Here is a 20352-nt window from a genome sequence, read left to right on the forward strand (position 1 = left end):
TAAATAATTTTAGCATCAGTCGTATTTGATGCTTGGTGCTCGACATATGTCCGATAAAAACTTCTCTGTTTGTTTATATTACTCGCAAGATAGGCAAGCATCGATAAAAATTGCACAATGCATTCAAAAACACACAAATTGATCCGATTGTATTTCGTGCGTTGTAGCGTATTTATAGAGACGTACTGCGTAATATTGACAATAATTATTTATTCGTAAGGGCCCTTCTATTATTATTACATTTCTCTGCCCAAAACGTACTGTTACCTCTAGTAATTATACTGCGAAAATCTGCCGCACGGCCCTGTCTATATCTTAATACAATACTACTGTGCGGGAAATTTCCCACATGCTTTGGCAAAGTTCAGATGAACCTTTAATATGTTGAAAAATAAGGCATAGATCGGCGGAGACATGGCCGTGACGGCAGCGGTTACGCTCAATGTTTTGGGGTGCGGTTGGGGTTGCGGCCGCGAGAGAGCGCTGGGGTAGCGCGCGTGTGTGCGAGTGCGAGGCGAGTGCCAGTGCGAGTGTGAGTGCGAGTGAGCGGCTAAGCGAAGGCAACGGCGAGTAGAGGAGGTAAGTCGGGTCGAGGTCGGTAAGTTAGGGCGCGCGGTTACCGGTTGGCGGTTGGCTGTTGCCGGCCGCAGCCGCAGCCGCGACCCTCGCCCGCTCCCCGCGCCCCTCGCCCGCGCCCGCGTCCACCAGAATATGGAGAAGAAGAATGGCGCGCGGCGGGGCAAGCGTCATCACGCCACCGAAGACAACTCCTGGGACTGCAGCGTCTGCACCTACCGCAACACTGCCGAGGCCTTCAAGTGCCTCATGTGTGACGTGCGCAAAGGTACACCACATAACCTCAAACCCCCCCCCCCCTCCCCTCCCCTGCCCTCACTTCCCCTCTCCCCCGTTTGACAGTCGGACCGAACGGTCGTAACGCGTCCGTTTCCCGCCTAGCGTTCGTCAAACGTCAGATTGGGTGTTCGGCGTTCGGCTCGTCTCGTCTCGTTTCGGCTTTGGTCGTATCGATTGTCGCCGCGTCCAAAATTGTTTAAACTTTTTCGCCCCCGTGTTGCCGTCTCGCTCTTTTCGCGTCGTTCGGTGCTGGTGCGAGCGAGACGGGCGATTCGCCACTGTCTGGGTTGACGAACTACAAGGCGATCGTCAACCGAGCGCAGCTTTCTTCGGTTATGTATAGGTTGTCAGATTGTGCAAGTCAAACCGGGACACAACCCCCCCCCCAAAAAAAAAAAATATATATATAGTGGAAGAAAAATCGAACAAGAGTAAACTGCCACTTTCGGTTGAGGGATGCCTACCAAATTTTATACATAACTTGGTATTATGCTTAAACGTCTAGATATTTTTTTTTGATTTTTAAATGCTTTTTATTATTACGAAATTATGTTCACAATACATCTTATATCTATTTTAATAGCTACTGATCTACTGATCATTTTCTATTTTACAATTTAATTTAATTTGGTTAGTAATCACAGTATTATATTATTCTAATGTTAATCTAAAGCATAATAGGAAAAAGAGCTCAAAAACCTATTTACAATCCTTTTAATGTTCATAATACATCTAATACATAATATTAATTAAAGACTCTCGTAAGTCGATGATCTAAAGCAGATTGTGTTTAGGTAATCTGTGTGTTATACCTGAAGGGTATAGACATTTTGTTGTAATCACCGAGACTCTTCACAAGTGTGTTAGTATGGTTATTAGTGATTCTGTCATAGAATCTACTGGTTAGTTTGTTAGTAATGTCTGTAACAAACGGAATTTTATATATGGCATGCAGTTTTTTCAGGTTAGTATATATGGGTGTATTATAAATTATTTTTAGGGATTTATTTTGTATTACTTGGAGCTTGGAAAGGTTAGTTAGTATTCGAGGCGTTATTCCATACAGGTGAAGCATAGGTTAATAATGGTAATATGAGCGCGCGATATAATTTTATTTTATTTAGCGTTGATAAAGAACTATGGCGATTAAATCTTGGATATATTGAGGATATACCCCGCATCGCTTTGCATTTTGCTGCCTCAATGTGAGGTGCCCATCTCATTCTTTTATCGAACGTTACTCCTAAATATTTTATTACTGACTGGCATTTCAGACTTTCTCCAGAGGGGATTTTCAGATCTGAACTTGGCTTATGCTTTCTAACACTAAAGAATATGGCGTCTGTTTTGGTTTGATTAATTTGAATTTTCCACTTGGTGAAGTGTTCAGTAATTGTTTGAATTGAAAATTCAAGATTTTTAAGAATAGTGTCTGGTTTTTTGCTACTTGTGAAGCAAGCGGTATCATCTGCATATAGGGCTATGTGACAGTTCTAAACGTCTAGATATGAAATTTCGCTTCAATAAACCAAAAGGTTTCTGAGAAAAACATGAAAAACCTCTATTCTCTAGAGTAAAAGTACTATACTCTGGTTCAGATAAAAATATTTAAAAAATATAAAGTTATAAAGATTATTATTTCTATTACATGTAAAAAGTTTTCAGTACGATTCAGTTAGGTTTGGGAGATAATTTAATTCAAAAACTTGAACAAAAGAGGACACCTATAAGGGGAGGTACCATTTCCAGTCAACTTAAAAATTTGAAAAAAATTTACGTCGTATCGATAAGAATTTGAATAACCGATACTAAGTTTCAGTTCGATAGGACTAACGGTGTTCAAAAAATCCCCAAAATACACAGACACACACACTTTTTCTAGATCATGAAAACGTCATCAGTAGAGGTAGGACCGGAAGCGTGCCGTTTATTGTTCAATTGTTGTAAATCCTTTGTAAAAAAGGTTCGGCAAACCTTTCACAATGCATTTACAACGTTTGAACAATAAACAGCCCCCTCAGGGTCCGGGCATTAGTCATCAGTAGAGGTAGGATAGTCACAGTGCTATCCATTGTTCGGCAAACCTTTAACAGTGCATTTACAACCTTTGAACAATAAACGGCCCCCTCAGGCTCCGGTGACTAGTCATCAGTAATCGATTCTGAGTTCGAATCAGTCAAAATCTCGAGTTCGAATTTTCGCATGATCACAAAACTTCATCTATTGTTACTACTTAATACATAGATAAAGTAAAAAATCAGATCAAATAATTTTTAATTTATATTAAATAATTAAATAATATTAATAAGAGATTACATTAATCAAATATTACAAGACCTAAATACTTGCTCCGACTCCGTTTCGTGCTCAGTTTTAATAGGAATCATATTATTTATCGTCTTTATTTATTTTATTTATATGATAAAAAATATTTATAGAATATTTATGTATTATTAAAATTGAATGTCTGTTTGTTTGTCTCTCTTTCTGTCTCGTATAGGCTCCTAAACTACTCAACCGATTACAATGGAAATTATGGTTGTATGCATATCCGGGAAGATTACTGTGAAAAAAAATGGGAAAAAACTTCTTAGTAATAATATTTGCAATTACGATTTTGCCGACGAGAAAGTATGAAACGGCATTGTATAGTCAAGTAAATGTGTTTGTTAGTAACCACGTTAACAGTTTGGTTTACGACACGGCGTTGTAGAGACGTTACTCCACGGCGTTGAGCTCCAACCAACAATTATTATATAATACGGTCGTTGTGCAATCTTTTCAAATGACCCAGTTTGTAATATGTACATATTTTGTATTTAAATTCGTGCAAAATCCGGGGTGAATTCGATATACAATCGGGAGCAAACGAGAAACGCCTGAACCTACATATGTATATATTTATACGTATTATTTTTTTACAAGACTCTTCTTAGTTTCCCTTTGCTCGTTCGTTTGATAATTTTATTTATTTAGTACTAACAACCAGGCTGTGGAGTCGGAGTCGTTTCAAGCGAAGTCGGAGTTGGAATCGTAAAAAATCAACCGACTCCAACTCCTTTTTTATTTTCTTTAATTAATAGTATTACGGCATGTGTCAACTAGAGTCTCCAATTTTATTGGAGTAAATCTACTCTAAATTTAATTATTTCTTAAAAAATTAATGAATTTAAATTACATTATAACCAGCAGCGTGGACTAATGGTTAGCATATTATGCTTTCGATCGGATTAGTCACGGTTCGATTCCCACTAGTAGCTGTTTGCAAGACTTTGGTTTGTGACTCCTGGTCGTTCGATTACTTTCAGAGTTGGTTAATTTTTCTAAAATTTCATTGAAACGGTTCCTGTAAATTGGCATATCCTTTTCCAATCTCTTTTGCAACTCTCAAGTTTTTCAGCATCTTGGGGTTCGCCAATTTCTATAATAAACTGTTGCAAAAATTTCTCCATAGATGTCACTTTGGATGATGTTCGTATCGGGGTCCCGAATTTTTACGTTCCGGTTCGGTAAAAAAAATAATATATTGGTTCAGTTCCGGTTTTCGGTTCTCTTGTTTTTAAATATTAGCAAGTTAATGTAAATACACCTACACCGTCTATATACATAATTAAATTGTCAAAGGAGTATATTTCCTAGTGTTTGCAGTTTGCCGCTGGTGCACTGCGGAATAGAGTGCGGATTCTGATGTAGCTAAAATGCAGACAAAATACATTTTTTTACTAGTCTCTCCTTAGTTCGGAAACGATTTTGTCGTGTGACGAAGTTTGGGTTCTTATCCGATCGTTTTCAAACTTTGCCATTTCGCTCGGTTTTTTTTAATACTTGATTGACTTTCTTTAGGATTATCAAATTTTCATCGAGCCCTACTTTTAGGAACAAAAGTGAGACAACAGTTTAGATAGAATCTAGTAGTTTGTTTTATTCTAGAAGCTATTTTAAGCAGGTATGGGTGCATCTATTATTAAGTTTTGTAGTTTCAATTTTGATTGAATCCAAATCTCGTAAAAATCACTCAACGTCATTTGCTCTTTACAATTTCATCGTGGATTATTTTAATTGCTGTAATGTCTCAACGATGACATTAATTTCGATCCATTTATGTTCTGTGAAATACTACTCCATATTGTTTTCAGCTATTTTTGAACAAAATTATTTACTTAACAATAAAGAGTTTAACATATCGAATGTGCTATTCCATCTAGTAATACAGTCTACATATTACAGGTCTATTAGTATCATTTTCGTTAAATTTCATAATAAGAGAAGGGATTCTTAACTTTTTAACGTACTCACTATCTTCACTTATGTATAATTATATTTAAATCGTAATCGTTAATAGAAACTTTGATTGCTAATTGTAAAGTATGTGCCACATATTTTATTCCGATAAGATGAGGGAAAGAACAGTTATCAATGGAAGGTAGCATATTTGCTTCATAATCTGTTTCATAATTAATATTCTGGTTTATTTCACATTAGCTCCATTATCTGTTGTAACAGAGTAGATTTGTTTGATATCGATATTATATTTATACAAAACTTTCAAAAACATTTTTTAATATACCTATACATACATTCCTGTATGTTTTTCCATTAATTCTATCATTCCAAAAGTATATATGTATATATTAATTTTACCGGTCAGAAAAACGAACTGAAAAAAATATCGGTTCGGTTTTCGTTTCAGCAAAAATAACGGATTTTCTGGTTTTCGGATCGTTCCGGTTCGGGTCTCTGGTTTGTATGTATTCGCATTCTATAAAAATAATGAATTTGCATTGTATAAATTTGTATTACGACCAATTTTTTTTTTAAGTTTTCTTTATAAATAACTAGTTGTTTTACCCGGCTTCGCCCATTATTTGTAATATAAATAGCGTTAACATGGCGAATCTAATAGTGAGTATTCATTTATTTTTTTATTAAATTTATTTGAATTGAAAAAAAATCGTCGTCATAGAAATTTTGAGTTGTTTACGAAATTTCCAACCAAATATACAAACTTACATACATACAAAGTCTCTTTCGAAATTATACATTTGAAGATGAAATAGTATTGAAAAGGCGGTGTCAAACTCAAAGTTTGCACACAAGTCTTCAGATTGATTTGCCGTAGTGGTTTGCAGATATCTACAATTTGTTGGCAGACTTGTCAATAGAATGGTTTTTAAACACAGCTAGGGTTACCATTACCAACCATCTCGGATTGACCGGCATTGGAATCCTCGTCCAGGATCCTGGTTGGACATTTGTCATAAACTTTAATACGCTGTTCCTATTGGTCAGATTTGACGTTTTTTTTTCTTCTTGATGTCGACAAATCTCTGCATCTATCTTAAAAGTAGTCACTGACACTATGAAAACGAATCGACCTCAAATATTCAATACGGTGACCGGATCGTTGGTTGATCACTTGCGGCTGTGAAAATTATTTATCTAATTACAATTTTTTTTAACTTACAACAAAACTCAAGTTATTACGAGACTCGAAGAGTTGATAATATTTCCTCATGATATTTACGTGGGTGAGAAGTATGACAAGCATAGTGGATATAGTGAAGAGATTGAAATGGTAGGGGGGGCCGAGCCACGTTGCTAGAAGAATGGGTGAAAGGTGGACAAAAGAAGTGCTAGAGTGGTACTCGAAATAATGCAAAAGGGTAAAAGAAAGACCACAGGGAATATGGGTAGACAAAATTTTGAAAATGTGGGGTGAAATGCATGAGAGTTGCCCAAAACAGAGATGACTGGAAGCGTGTTGGAGATACCTTCATCCAGCAGTGGATGGTGAATCGGTGTAGATGATGATTAGTAATGGACTTGAAAAAACGATTTTCATCGTATAGCAGGCTTAACTATAAGACCTAACGGAGGCTGTTTCTTTAGTATAAGCACAGAACTATTAAAAAGTAATAATTAGAGGTAGGACCGGAAGCGCGCCGTCTATTGTTCCATTATTGTAAATGCGTTGTAAAAAAGGTTCGGCAAACCTTAAACAATGCATTTACAACATGTGAACAATGAACAGCGCGCTCTGGGTCCGCTATTTAGTAGTAATATACCCAATATTTGATCGTAGCAATCTAAGAATATGGGATGTTAGTGGATGATACCATCCACTAACCAAACGATTGGATTTTGATCGATTGGATCTGGTTCGGCTCTACTTAGGAAATTACCACTTTCATTACACGTATGCATGTGTTTCCATGACCTGTGTCGTAAATTAATAAAATTTTCATGCCAGTGTAAATTTATATGACGTAGTTGGGTATACTGCAGTGCAGTGGTGCAATCAACCCCGTTTCATTGGTATTTTATATTTTAGTAAAAATTTTATTTCATTTTGACGATTTAATTTATTTTGTATTTTATCAAACGATAATTCGGATTTGACTTTTTGGTTGACGGGGCACGTAATATTGCGTGTTTTGCCTGATGAATGTTGTTCTGGATACGTAACGTTATTTATTCAGCTCAACGTGTCTAGGCTAAATTTTTGCGAGATTTACATCCATATCATATATTTTATAGTGGCGTACTCAATTTTTAACGTTATTAATTCACCACGGGGAACATTTTCCCATGCAGTGTTTTGGTTCAGATATTTAAATCTTTATATCCCTAAAAGTTTTATTAGGGCGCAGACATACAGAATCGTATGCGGCACGTTTTTCTTTTTAGATGATTTGTACATGTAAATAAACGCTAGCACCCATGATCTATATCAGGCCTAAACTCCCCCTGGAGTGTTTTCGGTGATATATTTTCCTTTTATTGGCAATTATCGATAACGGCGATTCATTCATATATTTAAATAAATGTAGAAAAAACTTCTTGAAATACGAATTAACAATGACCTTGCCTAACATGCCTATTTACAGCTGGAGTCTACCTTGGTTTGCCGCGCCGTACGATTATTTGTGTCTGCGCCTTTATTGATGAGGTTAGGAGAAAGGAACAATGATAAGTGATGCTACTTTTACACAATGTTTACCCAAAATAATTCAGATAAGATACGACCGACTTTGTCAATAGCTGTAGTTGATTGAAGATTATCAACACTCCACCAGAATTTGCAAGCTCTTGCTAATAATTTTTATATCCAGGATTTTTATTTATTTAAATAGGTTTATGAATATATTTGACATCGATTGTCCATGTCAAATTTGTCTATGGCTTTCGCTGCGTTTCTCCCTATCATTTTGTGCTATTTTACGACCATTTTGACTGGGAAATGACAGTGATGGATACCGATGAGACATCAATTCTATATTTTGAACGCGCACTCTGACCAACTTGGATACTGTGTTTTTCTGCACATTCGGTGGACCCTCTATGGTGTAAAGGCGTAAACACACTCAAATTAACGGTACAGCACGTCTTCTTGGCTTCGAGTCAAGAAAGGGCGTTCCCAGTTGATTGTAATTCGTACGATCTTATTATTTCGACTACATTGCTTCAAATATGGGATTAACTGTTATCAATCACTCTCATGTTTATATCAATACAAGGACAAAATATCACCAAATACATTCAAGGGGGTGACTTTTGAGAATATCTACACTCAAAATTACTACGACTATCTACAAAAAAAACACGTACCGCGTGCCTTTCAGTGTGTTTTCGCTCCAAGAGTCCGCTCATCATGGTCAGCATTCTCTTACATTTCAGTTCTATATGTTTGTGCCTTAAAGTGATTCTGAATCGATTTTAATGCGAATGGACCCATGTAGATGGTGCTTATAGTTCATAACTAAAAAACATTCATTCCGGACTTAAATATATCTGGGCAAAATCGGGCATCATTATTATTACTGAAATTCGGGCATCATTATTAGTACTCATTGAAATTGTATGGTAGTATTTATCTTTGCTTGACAGTGATCTATACCAAAACGAACCTTTGGACCATTTTCGGTAAAATTGTATCCTTGCTTGACAGTGATCGATAACGGTGTATCCCATATTCGTTATCGATCACTGTCAAGCAAGGATACAATTTTACCAAAAATGGTCCAAAGGGTCGTTTTGGTATATACATAGATCACTGTCAAGCAAGGATAAATACTACCATACAATTTCAACGACATAGGTCGAATGTATCGTTTTGAAAGAACTATCCCATGTACGCGTCCCATGAACGCCACATTTGTTTCTGTATGTTCAAAACTATCTAAAAAAAACCAAGTCCCACATTCACCGCTGTCTGGTTTCGCCCTTATAGTACGGCGAGCGTTATCTCAGACACACACAGAATAGCGATATTATATATGTATACGATTATAATAAAGCGAAATTCCAATTTGGTTAATTTCAAGTCTTGGCTTTATAGATTAGATGACTCGTGTCTTGTTTTTGTTTACGATTTCTCGCATAGTTGCGTCGTTAGCCATTTGCAAGCTAACGATTAGGTACTGTTTTCGTCGACTATCGCAACTATGTACATATATATATGCAAACGCGTCACGGTCAACTTTTTGTGCGGAGCGCGAACGCGACAGGGTTGCGAGAGGTTGTGGGATGAGCGAAGGATTAAAAAGATTAATCCAGTTTACCAATCCAATTATTTATCGAACAATACCGAGTTGAGTGCGGGGGGTGGACGGGGAGGGGTTTCGCAGCCGCCGTTTTCGGTGGCATTCTTCCCGCATTCCCCATTAGTCATTATTAATCCTCGTCCATTAGGGCTGGCAGCGGACGTTTCCGACTGCGAAATGAATGGCCGAACATTCCGATCGCGTTTCGGAAGCTGCCCGCTTGAAACTTTTCAACCGACGTTCGCATTTACCTCGAAATTGTTCCCGGGAAGTTTTGATGGGCGAGTCGCGCACGCCCGATTCAATTTAAAATAGTTCATTTAAGTTTCGTACGGGATGAATTGGGCATGCGTATGAGGAACGTAATGATATGTTACGCAGTCGAATGGAACTCATTGACAATTTGGTCACTGGGTTTGACCCGTCAGTTACAATTTTCGTATAGGGACTCCAATCTGTCGACGTCATCTTCTCATATGGAAAGTTTGTCCGTTTATTGGTTTGTATGTGACTAAGCGAAAAGTCCGTATTATAATATTATTACAATGTTTGTTCGCCAGTGCTATATTTCGTTAATAACGGGTGGGAGAATTGATCATGCACAGCATCTCATATGGAACCATAGATATCTCATCGATGAATAGAAACTGAATATCTTTCCACTATTATTTAATTAAACTCATACTTATGTAGCTGTACATGAGTCTCCAATGTTGTATATAGCGTCTCAAATATTATATTTGGTTCAAAAATCCTCTTTCTCTGTCAAGTGTTTCTTTCTGTCAATTGTTTTTTTCTCTGTCAACCCTAATGGTGCTTACGGACCAAACCAACGACGATTTTGGGCCAACTTTTTAACCAGCAGTAGCGTACAAAATATCGAAATAAAAATTAAATTTGAAATTAAACATCAAAATCAAGCTAAAGAGCGAGATTGAGCTAAAATTAGATCATCGTTGATGTTTTGAATTACGACGATACCGCATTTAAAACCAGAGAAATATTATAATTTTTTGATTACGAGCGAAAAAAAATATTGTTAAAGTCGTCACGAGATGTTACTGTATTTCCACGTGGATGATCGATAAAAAAAATCAATTCATAAAAAAACGCGGTGTCGGACGTCGGTGATTTGTCAAAGGGTTTTTTTCTTTCGTTGAAATAAAATTAATAATCACACATTATCCGATAAATTTTACCTCTGAAATGATTTAATTACTTGATTTATTTCGACGAGAGAAACAATTGAAGAATAAAACAATCCGTTTGATGTGACCGACAACACCCCGGGTTAGCAAAAATCGTTGGATCACCCATACTAATACATGATTATTCTCAGTAACTGCGCATTACGGGGAAGTAAAAATAATAATTCTTTGATTTTTTTTCGATCTTAGTGCGTATCTTCGTAAGTCAAAACATCTTCGACAAACAAAAGTCGAGGATTACCTGTATGTGATTGTTGATGACCTAATTTTAGGTCAATCTCGAAAATTTATTTAAATTGTGCATGTTCTGTTTTAACTTTCAATATTTAATTTTAATATAATGATTATAATTTTATTTTGATACTTGAATTTAATTTTAATATAATAATAATAGTTTTAATTTTGATATTTAATTTCAATTTTCAAATTTAATTTTTATTTCGATATTTTGTACGCTACTGGTTTTAAAAGTTGGCCTGTGGGCCGTTCGTTGGCTTGGTGCGTACGCACCATGAGACAAACTGTGAGAAAAAACTGTACATACGTCAATTCTGAAGAAACGAATTCTGAAACGAATGATTATAACTAAAAAAAAGATCATCGTATTTGATGATATGTAATTTAGTGTAACTAATTATATGTAAACCTGTATGAAGTAACTTGATTAGGATCTTTCGGCACGCGCAGATATAAATGACAGATATAAACGTCATTTGACTTTTGGCCGAAACACCACGCTATTTGACTTAATATCACACTATTTAACATTCATTTTAACAATCATTATATAACCTACGAGTGAAGTAAAAATATATCTAATCTATAATTTGGAAAGAGACTTTGTATGTATCCTTGGTCGTCGTTTTCGTCGTCGTCGTCTTCGTCGTCCGTAGATCGGTGACGTCATCGAACACGTGATTCGATTTTTTTTTTTTTTCGATCCATGGGCGCCGATTTTTTTTTTCGTTTCAATGGATTCACCCCCGCGGGGGCGCAAGGCGAGTAGCTTCATGGGGCCCCGCCAGGGGCGCCACAAGGGGCGCAGCCCCGTGGGGCTCAAAAGGGGGCGCCACAAGGGGCGCAGCCCCGTGGGGCCCCGAAGGGGGCCCGGGGGGCCCAGCCTCATGGGGCGCAGCCCCATGGGGCTCAAAAGGGGGCGCCACAAGGGGCGCAGCCCCGTGGGGCCCCGAAGGGGGCCCGGGGGGCCCAGCCTCATGGGGCGCAGCCCCATGAGGCTCAAAAGGGGGCGCCACAAGGGGCGCAGCCCCGTGGGGCCCCGAAGGGGGCCCAGCCTCATGGGGCGCAGCCCCATGGGGCTCAAAAGGGGGCGCCACAAGGGGCGCAGCCCCGTGGGGCCCCGAAGGGGGCCCGGGGGGCCCAGCCTCATGGGGCGCAGCCCCATGGGGCTCAAAAGGGGGTGCCACAAGGGGCGCAGGGGGCCCAGCCTCATGGGGCGCAGCCCCATGGGGCTCAAAAGGGGGCGCCACAAGGGGCGCAGCCCCGTGGGGCCCCGAAGGGGGCCCGGGGGGCCCAGCCTCATGGGGCGCAGCCCCATGAGGCTCAAAAGGGGGCGCCACAAGGGGCGCAGCCCCGTGGGGCCCCGAAGGGGGCCCGGGGGGCCCAGCCTCATGGGGCGCAGCCCCATGGGGCTCAAAAGGGGGCGCCACAAGGGGCGCAGCCCCGTGGGGCCCCGAAGGGGGCCCGGGGGGCCCAGCCTCATGGGGCGCAGCCCCATGGGGCTCAAAAGGGGGCGCCACAAGGGGCGCAGCCCCGTGGGGCCCCGAAGGGGGCCCGGGGGGCCCAGCCTCATGGGGCGCAAGCCCTAATAGGCATTAACTAAGGGGGGCGAAGCCCTAGACGGCAATTAATCATGGGGGCGCGGAGGGGCGAAGCCCTAAAAGGCAACTGATCATGGGGGCGAAGCCTTAGACGGCATTTAATCATGGGGGCGCGGAGGGGCGAAGCCCTAAAAGGCATTAACTAAGGGGGGCGAAGCCCTAAACGGCAATTAATCTTGGGGGCGCGGGGGGCGAAGCCCTAAAAGGCAACTGATCATGGGGGCGAAGCCTTAGACGGCATTTAATCATGGGGGCGCGGAGGGGCGAAGCCCTAAAAGGCATTAACTAAGGGGGGCGAAGCCCTAAACGGCAATTAATCTTGGGGGCGCGGGGGGCGAAGCCCTAAAAGGCAACTGATCATGGGGGCGAAGCCTTAGACGGCATTTAATCATGGGGGCGCGGAGGGGCGAAGCCCTAAAAGGCATTAACTAAGGGGGGCGAAGCCCTAAACGGCAATTAATCTTGGGGGCGCGGGGGGCGAAGCCCTAAAAGGCAACTGATCATGGGGGCGAAGCCTTAGACGGCATTTAATCATGGGGGCGCGGAGGGGCGAAGCCCTAAAAGGCATTAACTAAGGGGGGCGAAGCCCTAAACGGCAATAAATCTTGGGGGCGCGGGGGGCGAAGCCCTAAAAGGCAACTGATCATGGGGGCGAAGCCTTGGACGGCATTAAATCATGGGGGCGCGGAGGGGCGAAGCCCTAAAAGGCATTAACTAAGGGGGGCGAAGCCCTAAACGGCAATTGCTCATGGGGCGTGGAGGGGCGAAGCCCTAGAAGGCAAAGGCTCAGGGGGGCGCCGAGGGCGAAGCCCTAGAAGGCAAAAAAAAATTTTGATTTTTTTTTTGATTTTTTAAAAATTTTTTTTTTATTTTTTTTTTATTTTTTTTTTTAATTTTTTTTTTTGATTTTTTTTTTTGATTTTTTTTTTTATTTTTTTTTTATTTTTTTTTTTAATTTTTAAATTTTTTTTTAATTTTTTTTTTTTTTTAATTAAATTAGCTTAGTCATGTTTAAGCGGTTTATATTATAAACACTGAGCGAAGCCGGGTAATACAGCTAGTAAGAGATAAAGAGAGCATATAATGCAAATTTTATAAAAATATAGAGTGAAAAAAGAAAAAGTTATAGGCTTTTAAACAATTAAAATCTGACATACTGAGAGGGTGGCGAAAAGCGAAAAAACTATTGGAAGAGTGTGGATAAATACGGCAAATAGACGTCACCGAGAGTATTTTCAAACGTGTCTATTACGATTATTTTTCACCAACGCAATGGCGGATGTAATTTCCACATGTATTGATAACCAAACCGAGCAAAATGGCAAAGTTTGAAACGATCGGATAAGTACCCAAATTTCGTCAAACAAAATCAGATGAAAAAATCGAAACTGAGCTAAGAGGCTAGTAAAAAAAAGGAAGATCTAACTTCCAAATATATTATATGTATATATATACACATACATATATTAGTCCAAACAATGCTGGGTATGTTACTCAAAATAATTAGAAGTCATGCTGCTGTTGCGTGTGCTGTTACGAATGAACTTCGCGTTGTCCTTGTTTATTGTCATCAGATCGTTAATTGTTGGAACGACCAGTTTTGTTAAATGGAATAAAGCAGGAAAATAAACCCTTTCAATGTTGATGCATTTCCTTTGTGATGTGCAAAGTGCAAATATGGAAATAGCTCTTTATCACGCTTGCCGCACCTTGGGGGTCAGATACGATGTGATGAACAGAGATAGACGGCCAGGATTTTCGGCCAGGTTCACTATTGTCAATTACTATTGTCCTACAAAGCAAGAGAGCAAAAAAAAAGTTGACAATTGTGAACCATTTTTGTGCATTAAAGAATCCTGGCCGCCGATCTCTGGTAATGACCAGATTTAGGGCGAAAACACACTGAGTGGTATGGGACGTCACTTCCCTGGCTTGCAAATAGTGGGTGTTCTCCAAACCGAATTCGGATGTGGTTGCACGTGCAGAATGCATATGCTTGGGAACTCGCACGTGTATGCATATCCATATGCAACCTACAAGTTTCTCCTACATTTCTTCAAATATAGGATTCACCGTTATCGAAATATCACCGAAAATTCTCCAGGGAGTGATTTTCGGGACTGTGTACCATGTAAATGGGTGCTGCGTATTTTTTCGCATGTTTAAAAGTATCTAAAATAAAAATAAAACATACCACGTATCACTCAGTGTATTTTTGCCTTTAGGAGACGAGGATGCCGCCATAAAATAACAATAGTCTCCGTTGTCGTATAAAGCAAGACAGCAAAAATAATGGTTGACAATAGTTATTTTTATATACATATGTATAAATATATTCCAGCAAGGCCTAGCAGGTAAACCCCAATGGACAATAACAAAAAACGATATAATATTGATAAATTTTTGATAAACTTACATTTTCCGAGCATTTTTTTTATATAAATCGTCAAATTTCGAGATGTTGAAAAACTCGAAATTTGCTAGACATTTGTGGATAGATTTGCCAATAGTGAATCATTTTTTGTGTGAAAAGCATCGACCAACTTTGGCGTTGTCTGGGTCTTCGTCACAAAACAATAGAGCAAAAAAATTTAGCTCAATCATTTGCGAAGTAAAACAAAAGTTTTGTAATAAACAAACGATAGATAAACGTCACCGACTATCTCGCCGGGCAGATATCAAACGCGTCTTATACGATATTTTTGCACCATCGTAATGGTGGAGTATCCATTTACTTATATTGATGACCAAAATGAGCAATATGGCAAAGTATGAAAACGATCGGTTAAGAGGCAAACTTTTTCCTGAATTGTAATCGTAAGTGAAACGTAAAGGAGGTATGTAAAAAACATGGTTGCCAATCGAGAATCATTTTTTGTGCCAAAAGCATCGTCCCAACGCCGATTTCTGGCTAAAGTAGGAAACTTGTGTACCCACAGTACCTAGTGCTCATATTTGCTACTAATCTATAGAAGTTTATTACCGCTTTTAAATTCCTCTTTTGACACACATATAAGGAAGTTTATCGTACATAGAGATATCGCTGCTTATTACACTTGATTTTTCTTCGATTAAGTGATTTATCTCGATTATTATTTGACAACACCTATGTACTTAATACCTTAAGGTAATGTTTTGTGTTTTGTGTACAGGCACATCGACGAGGAAGCCCAGGTTGAACCAGGCATTGGTAGCTCAACAGGCAGCTCAACAGTACCCAGCGGGGGCGGCAGCAGCAGTCGCTGGAGGTCCCGTGGGTGCAGCGGCTACAACGGGCGGGGGCACTGCGGGGGCGCGGCGAAGGGGCCCGCGCTCCGGGGGTGGAGGCTCCGGACGTGGTCGCTCTCGACCTGCTAGACTTCGAGATGTGGACAGGTCCAGTGCCCAGACGAGAGAGGTCACAGTCAATAGCGTCACTGTGGTCATTACCGAATACCGACCCAAACGTAGACCCAGTCGTTCCTCACCACCTACCAGTGATCTGGACTCCAGTGACACAAAACCATGACTCGTAAGTCTGTATGATAAGGGAACCACCACAGTCGTTGGCTACTTGGATTTTACAGTTGAAAATGAGAACCCTGTGACATTATTGAGAATCTTTTTTGTGTTTTCAATGGTAGTCCTATTCAATTAGCCAGCAGTATGGGTCTTGGGTGGTTGGGCTTTTGCTTAGCGCCGAGAGGACGCCGGGTTCGATCCCGATCGACCTCGATTGAAAAGAATTTATTCTGAGTATTTTCTGTGATGCTGCTGGTCAGACTCCATATCCAGATATTTGTACGATTCAAATAATACTGAGCAACAAAAAAAATTACCAGAGCGGACACTAACCAATCTTTACTAAGTTTGACCCACTGAATTCGAATATGATTATGATTTTTGCTGACTTATAAAAGATAAAAAACACCTGACTACTGATTCCAATACTCACTTTGAGCACAACAATACTAGATTTTGAGTTAAAGTCCGCAAAACCCAAAAAACTGTAAAAATCGTGCAGTTCTTTAAACGCTCATATATCGTAAACAATCACTAACCAACGAAAATCATTATCACATTTGAATTCAGTGGGTCAAACTTAGTTGGTTAGTCTCCGCTCTGGTAATTTATTTTTGTTGCTCAGTGTTATTTGAATCGTACTACGTGTGACGTCAATGTCACGTATTTTATTACATTTTTTTATATGACTAATTGCACTTTCAGTACAATAAAATCATTCTATTTCGAGAAGTGACGTTAAGTATGAACGTACTTTTATCAGTTGAGAGGTTTCTTATCTCAAAGATAATGAATTGTCTCGTCGTGTTTTTAAAATCAACTAAGGTGGCACGAGTTGAATATTTTTGGTGTGAAACAAGATTGAAATCGTTGTGGCTTTTTTTCTGTAGGTATGTTACATTGTAAATGATCTTCTTTGTGTGTTGGCTGAAGGTTGTATTGATGCTGAAGGTCGAATATATTCCTAGTGAATTTTTGTTGTTTGTGTTTGTTGTTGATTTTGGCCGCTTTTTGTCATCGCTGCATCTGAATTTGTAACAATGTTTGTTTGTTTTGCAGATAAATCGTGATGAATCGGATGCCGAGACATTCCTAGACATTTGCGAACGTTACAGTAGGTTGTGATATCGCTAAGCTGTGTCAGACAAGAGACTGATCTCGAATACCTCGCGCTCTTTCGGTTATTATTTTATTTCGTTTCATTTTATTTTAACTTTGTTATTATGAAAATTGATAGTTTATCGTATTGTCGCGAGTGTCTCCCGATTTCTTCACTCCCTCCCAAGCATCCAAGATTCATCGGCGAGGATAAGTCACATTTGAATTGTTATTTATGAGCTGGGTCAGTGTTTTTCAATGGACCGTGTGACGTGTTTGTTGTATATATAAAATAGAGACTGTGAATAAATTGAAATAGTAATATTTTTGTAACTATGATGAACTGAAGTTACCTACGAAGAAGATTATATGGGACTATGCGTTCTAATTGAAGCATAGAGCAAATTTTCGACTCTTGCGATGACGTCATAGCAACGTTGAATGTTTGTTCTATCTGCCTATTCGAGTTAACGCTTCCTAATGCGTACAGCAAATGATTTCGTAATGTAAATCGCACATATTATCAATGATTAGTTGAATCGTCTTCATAATTTGTCGTTTTATTTATTTTGTATTACTATTTTCGAAAATAACCTGCATTGAATGTTTAAATTTCAAGTAATCTCATTTCATTGGTCTATTCAATAATGTGTCATTGAGAGCATTTCATATTATAGTGGATTTTTGTTTAATATATGTATGTTATATGACTATTATAGGAATAGTATAATTGTACGAGAAACTGACTTTTTTGTATACATAGAACCAAAATGACTGATAAGTTTTAGTTAGTTAATTCGCATGTTGGTTCGCCTCTGAGTGATTGCATATTCGATTTAAATCGCAACTGAAACATTGTCTATCCATTTTCGACCGAAAATATTTAAGTATTTATGAGCCTTTTACTTTATTTCTATATATTTATCTAATATGTATCGATGTAAAAGTGATTTTCTTATTTGATATGTGTTCAATTCAATTTTTTAATTGTTTAAATAGGTTTGCTATTAACTTATATTAATCTTTGACTGTTTTATGATTTTTTTTTTGCTTTAAATAAAATGCGTTTCCCAAAATTACGTTCGATTACAAAATTGTGAATTTTATTTACCAATATTGTTTTTTAAGCTTTTCTGTTTTATTTAAAAATAAAGTTTATTTTGTTATAACTATTATAGAAAATCTAAGAATACACGAGTCTTTAAGTACATATACTGCAAACCTGTTAACACATAATTACTGCCATGTTCTAGTGCAAGTATATTTTTTTCGTTTATTTATTAATTTATATATTTATGTCGTAATAATTTTGTATTTAATACAAATTGTAAAAGCGAAGCAGAGCAAGTAAATTGACTATATTTTTCCATTTGATTAATATATCAGTAATTTTAGAAACTGCCGTTAAATTCCATGCAAAATGATCTAATTTCAATGCGTTGTCTTTGTATAAATTTCTTCATCGAAGGTAATGATTGCCTACGTGTCTTCCGTTGCCAAAAAGGCTTAAGTGGCGTTAGTTGCTCTGCTTCATATTTACGATTTAGCGTGGGTGTGGCGTGTTTGAAGATAAAGGGATCAAAACCGATGTTACATTGTTTAAGCAGAGACATATTAAATTATTTTGATGTTTATTATTGAAAGGAAAAATAAATGAATATTATTGAAAGAATTTTAAATGTTTTCTATTGATCCGGCACATCCCACAGACCACACCATCCCAAATGTCCCCGTTCGTTGAGTCGTTGTGCAATTTGCTTCGATCAAAATGTGGGTCACCATGGTGTGCGCACATGTTTTACTTGTCGATTGTAGGTGGATAGCTGCAAATATGTATGTGCACATATATATGTACATATTTGCAGCTAGAGTGCATAACGAATGAGAAAAATTACGAAACAATGCGAATTATGACTGGCGTGCGAATTGTTCGGCGTTTGCGTTGCATTCGCGAGAATTTCCCCGGCATGTGGGTCAATGATGATAAAGAAAATCCCTTATGAAAATATTCCGGAGGATTGCGTGGATTATACTTTTGAAACGATCCAATCAGGACTTGCACGCAAAATATAACATTTTATTGGACTCAATTTTGATTAAATAAGAGTGTGTGAACCTACAGTGCCTAGATCAAGAGTTCAACGTCTTGTCGAAGAAAACTTATATTAATTTTACTAAAAAGTAAAATTATTAAGTTGTGAAAAAGACAACAGATATTTCTTAAGAAACCCAGAAAAAACAAACGCATCAAATTTTTTATTATACATATGTACAAATGTGTATTTTGCTGTCGTATTTCAAGTTTGATTACTTCCAGTTGACTAATATTGGTCAATGAAAATTCAAATTGATCTTATATGTATAATTGTGGATTGCTGTTGCAAGATACTAAGATAACACACTCGAACTATGATTCTGGGAAATAATGGGATAGCATGTAGGGGTTCCAAAAAACCGCCCGAAATAAAAAGCCGGTTTTCGGTTTTTTTTACAAATAAAAAGCCGGTTGGCCGGCTTTCACCGGTTTTAGAAAAATACGATTTTTTTAAGTTTAAAATATTTATATCGAAAAAAAAATGTAAATATGTATATATTTGCATAATATATATCTATATTATGCAAAAAAAATAGTTTTTTATAAATTAAATTAAGTTATAAACATTATGAACTTTCATAAGATCATTACTTTATATTATTATTACAAATATTACAAATAATAAAATTTGTATTATATGTATGTACATATATCGTAAAATGGCAGATCCTAAATACGCACATATAATTAAATGATTTAAATAAGCTAGATATATTATAGATAAAGAGATTTCAAAGTTGTTTTTACGCTTCTGTTTTAGCTTAAAAAATCCAAAAGCAACCGTTGCAAATTTCGGAAACAAATTCATTTGAAACGGCAAATTCATTTGATCACGAACATTTTAAATCCATAATAAAAGTAGTTATGTGGCCTTAATATATAAGGGCAATTCCTTAGAAGAAAAATCAATTATATTTCGGAAATTCCTATGCATTTTGCCATAAATCATTTGACTACTTTTTTTGATGTTTTCAAGTACAAGGATTTGCGATAGATAAGGATGGTTTCTATACCTGAAGTTGGGTAGGCCATTGAAACTACATACTTTCAATAATACTTAATTGGTTTATGACCTGGTCCATTACTAAATCTCAAAGAAACCGCTCAAGAAAGAAAGTAATGTAGCTATTTTTTTGTTCAAAGAAATATACGCCTATTACCTAAGATCGTTTATACACGTTTATTTCGATCTTTCATAGAAATTTAAAATTCAT

The 20352-nt window shown here is 38.1% G+C and overlaps 1 protein-coding gene across 1 annotated transcript; it reads left to right on the forward strand.

The window, feature by feature from the left end:
- The first annotated feature begins 441 nt into the window (after window positions 1-441).
- On the forward strand, window positions 442-18089 carry RYBP (ring and YY1 binding protein). The gene is made up of 3 exons (XM_077437888.1): window positions 442-844; window positions 15597-15955; window positions 17005-18089. Exons 1-2 carry the CDS (start codon window positions 712-714, stop codon window positions 15950-15952), a joined length of 489 nt encoding a protein of 162 aa, XP_077294014.1. The 5' UTR covers window positions 442-711; the 3' UTR covers window positions 15953-15955; window positions 17005-18089.
- Window positions 18090-20352: the final 2263 nt, after the last annotated feature.

This window comes from Arctopsyche grandis, chromosome 9 (assembly GCF_051622035.1).
Source record: "Arctopsyche grandis isolate Sample6627 chromosome 9, ASM5162203v2, whole genome shotgun sequence".
NCBI lineage: Eukaryota > Metazoa > Arthropoda > Insecta > Trichoptera > Hydropsychidae > Arctopsyche > Arctopsyche grandis.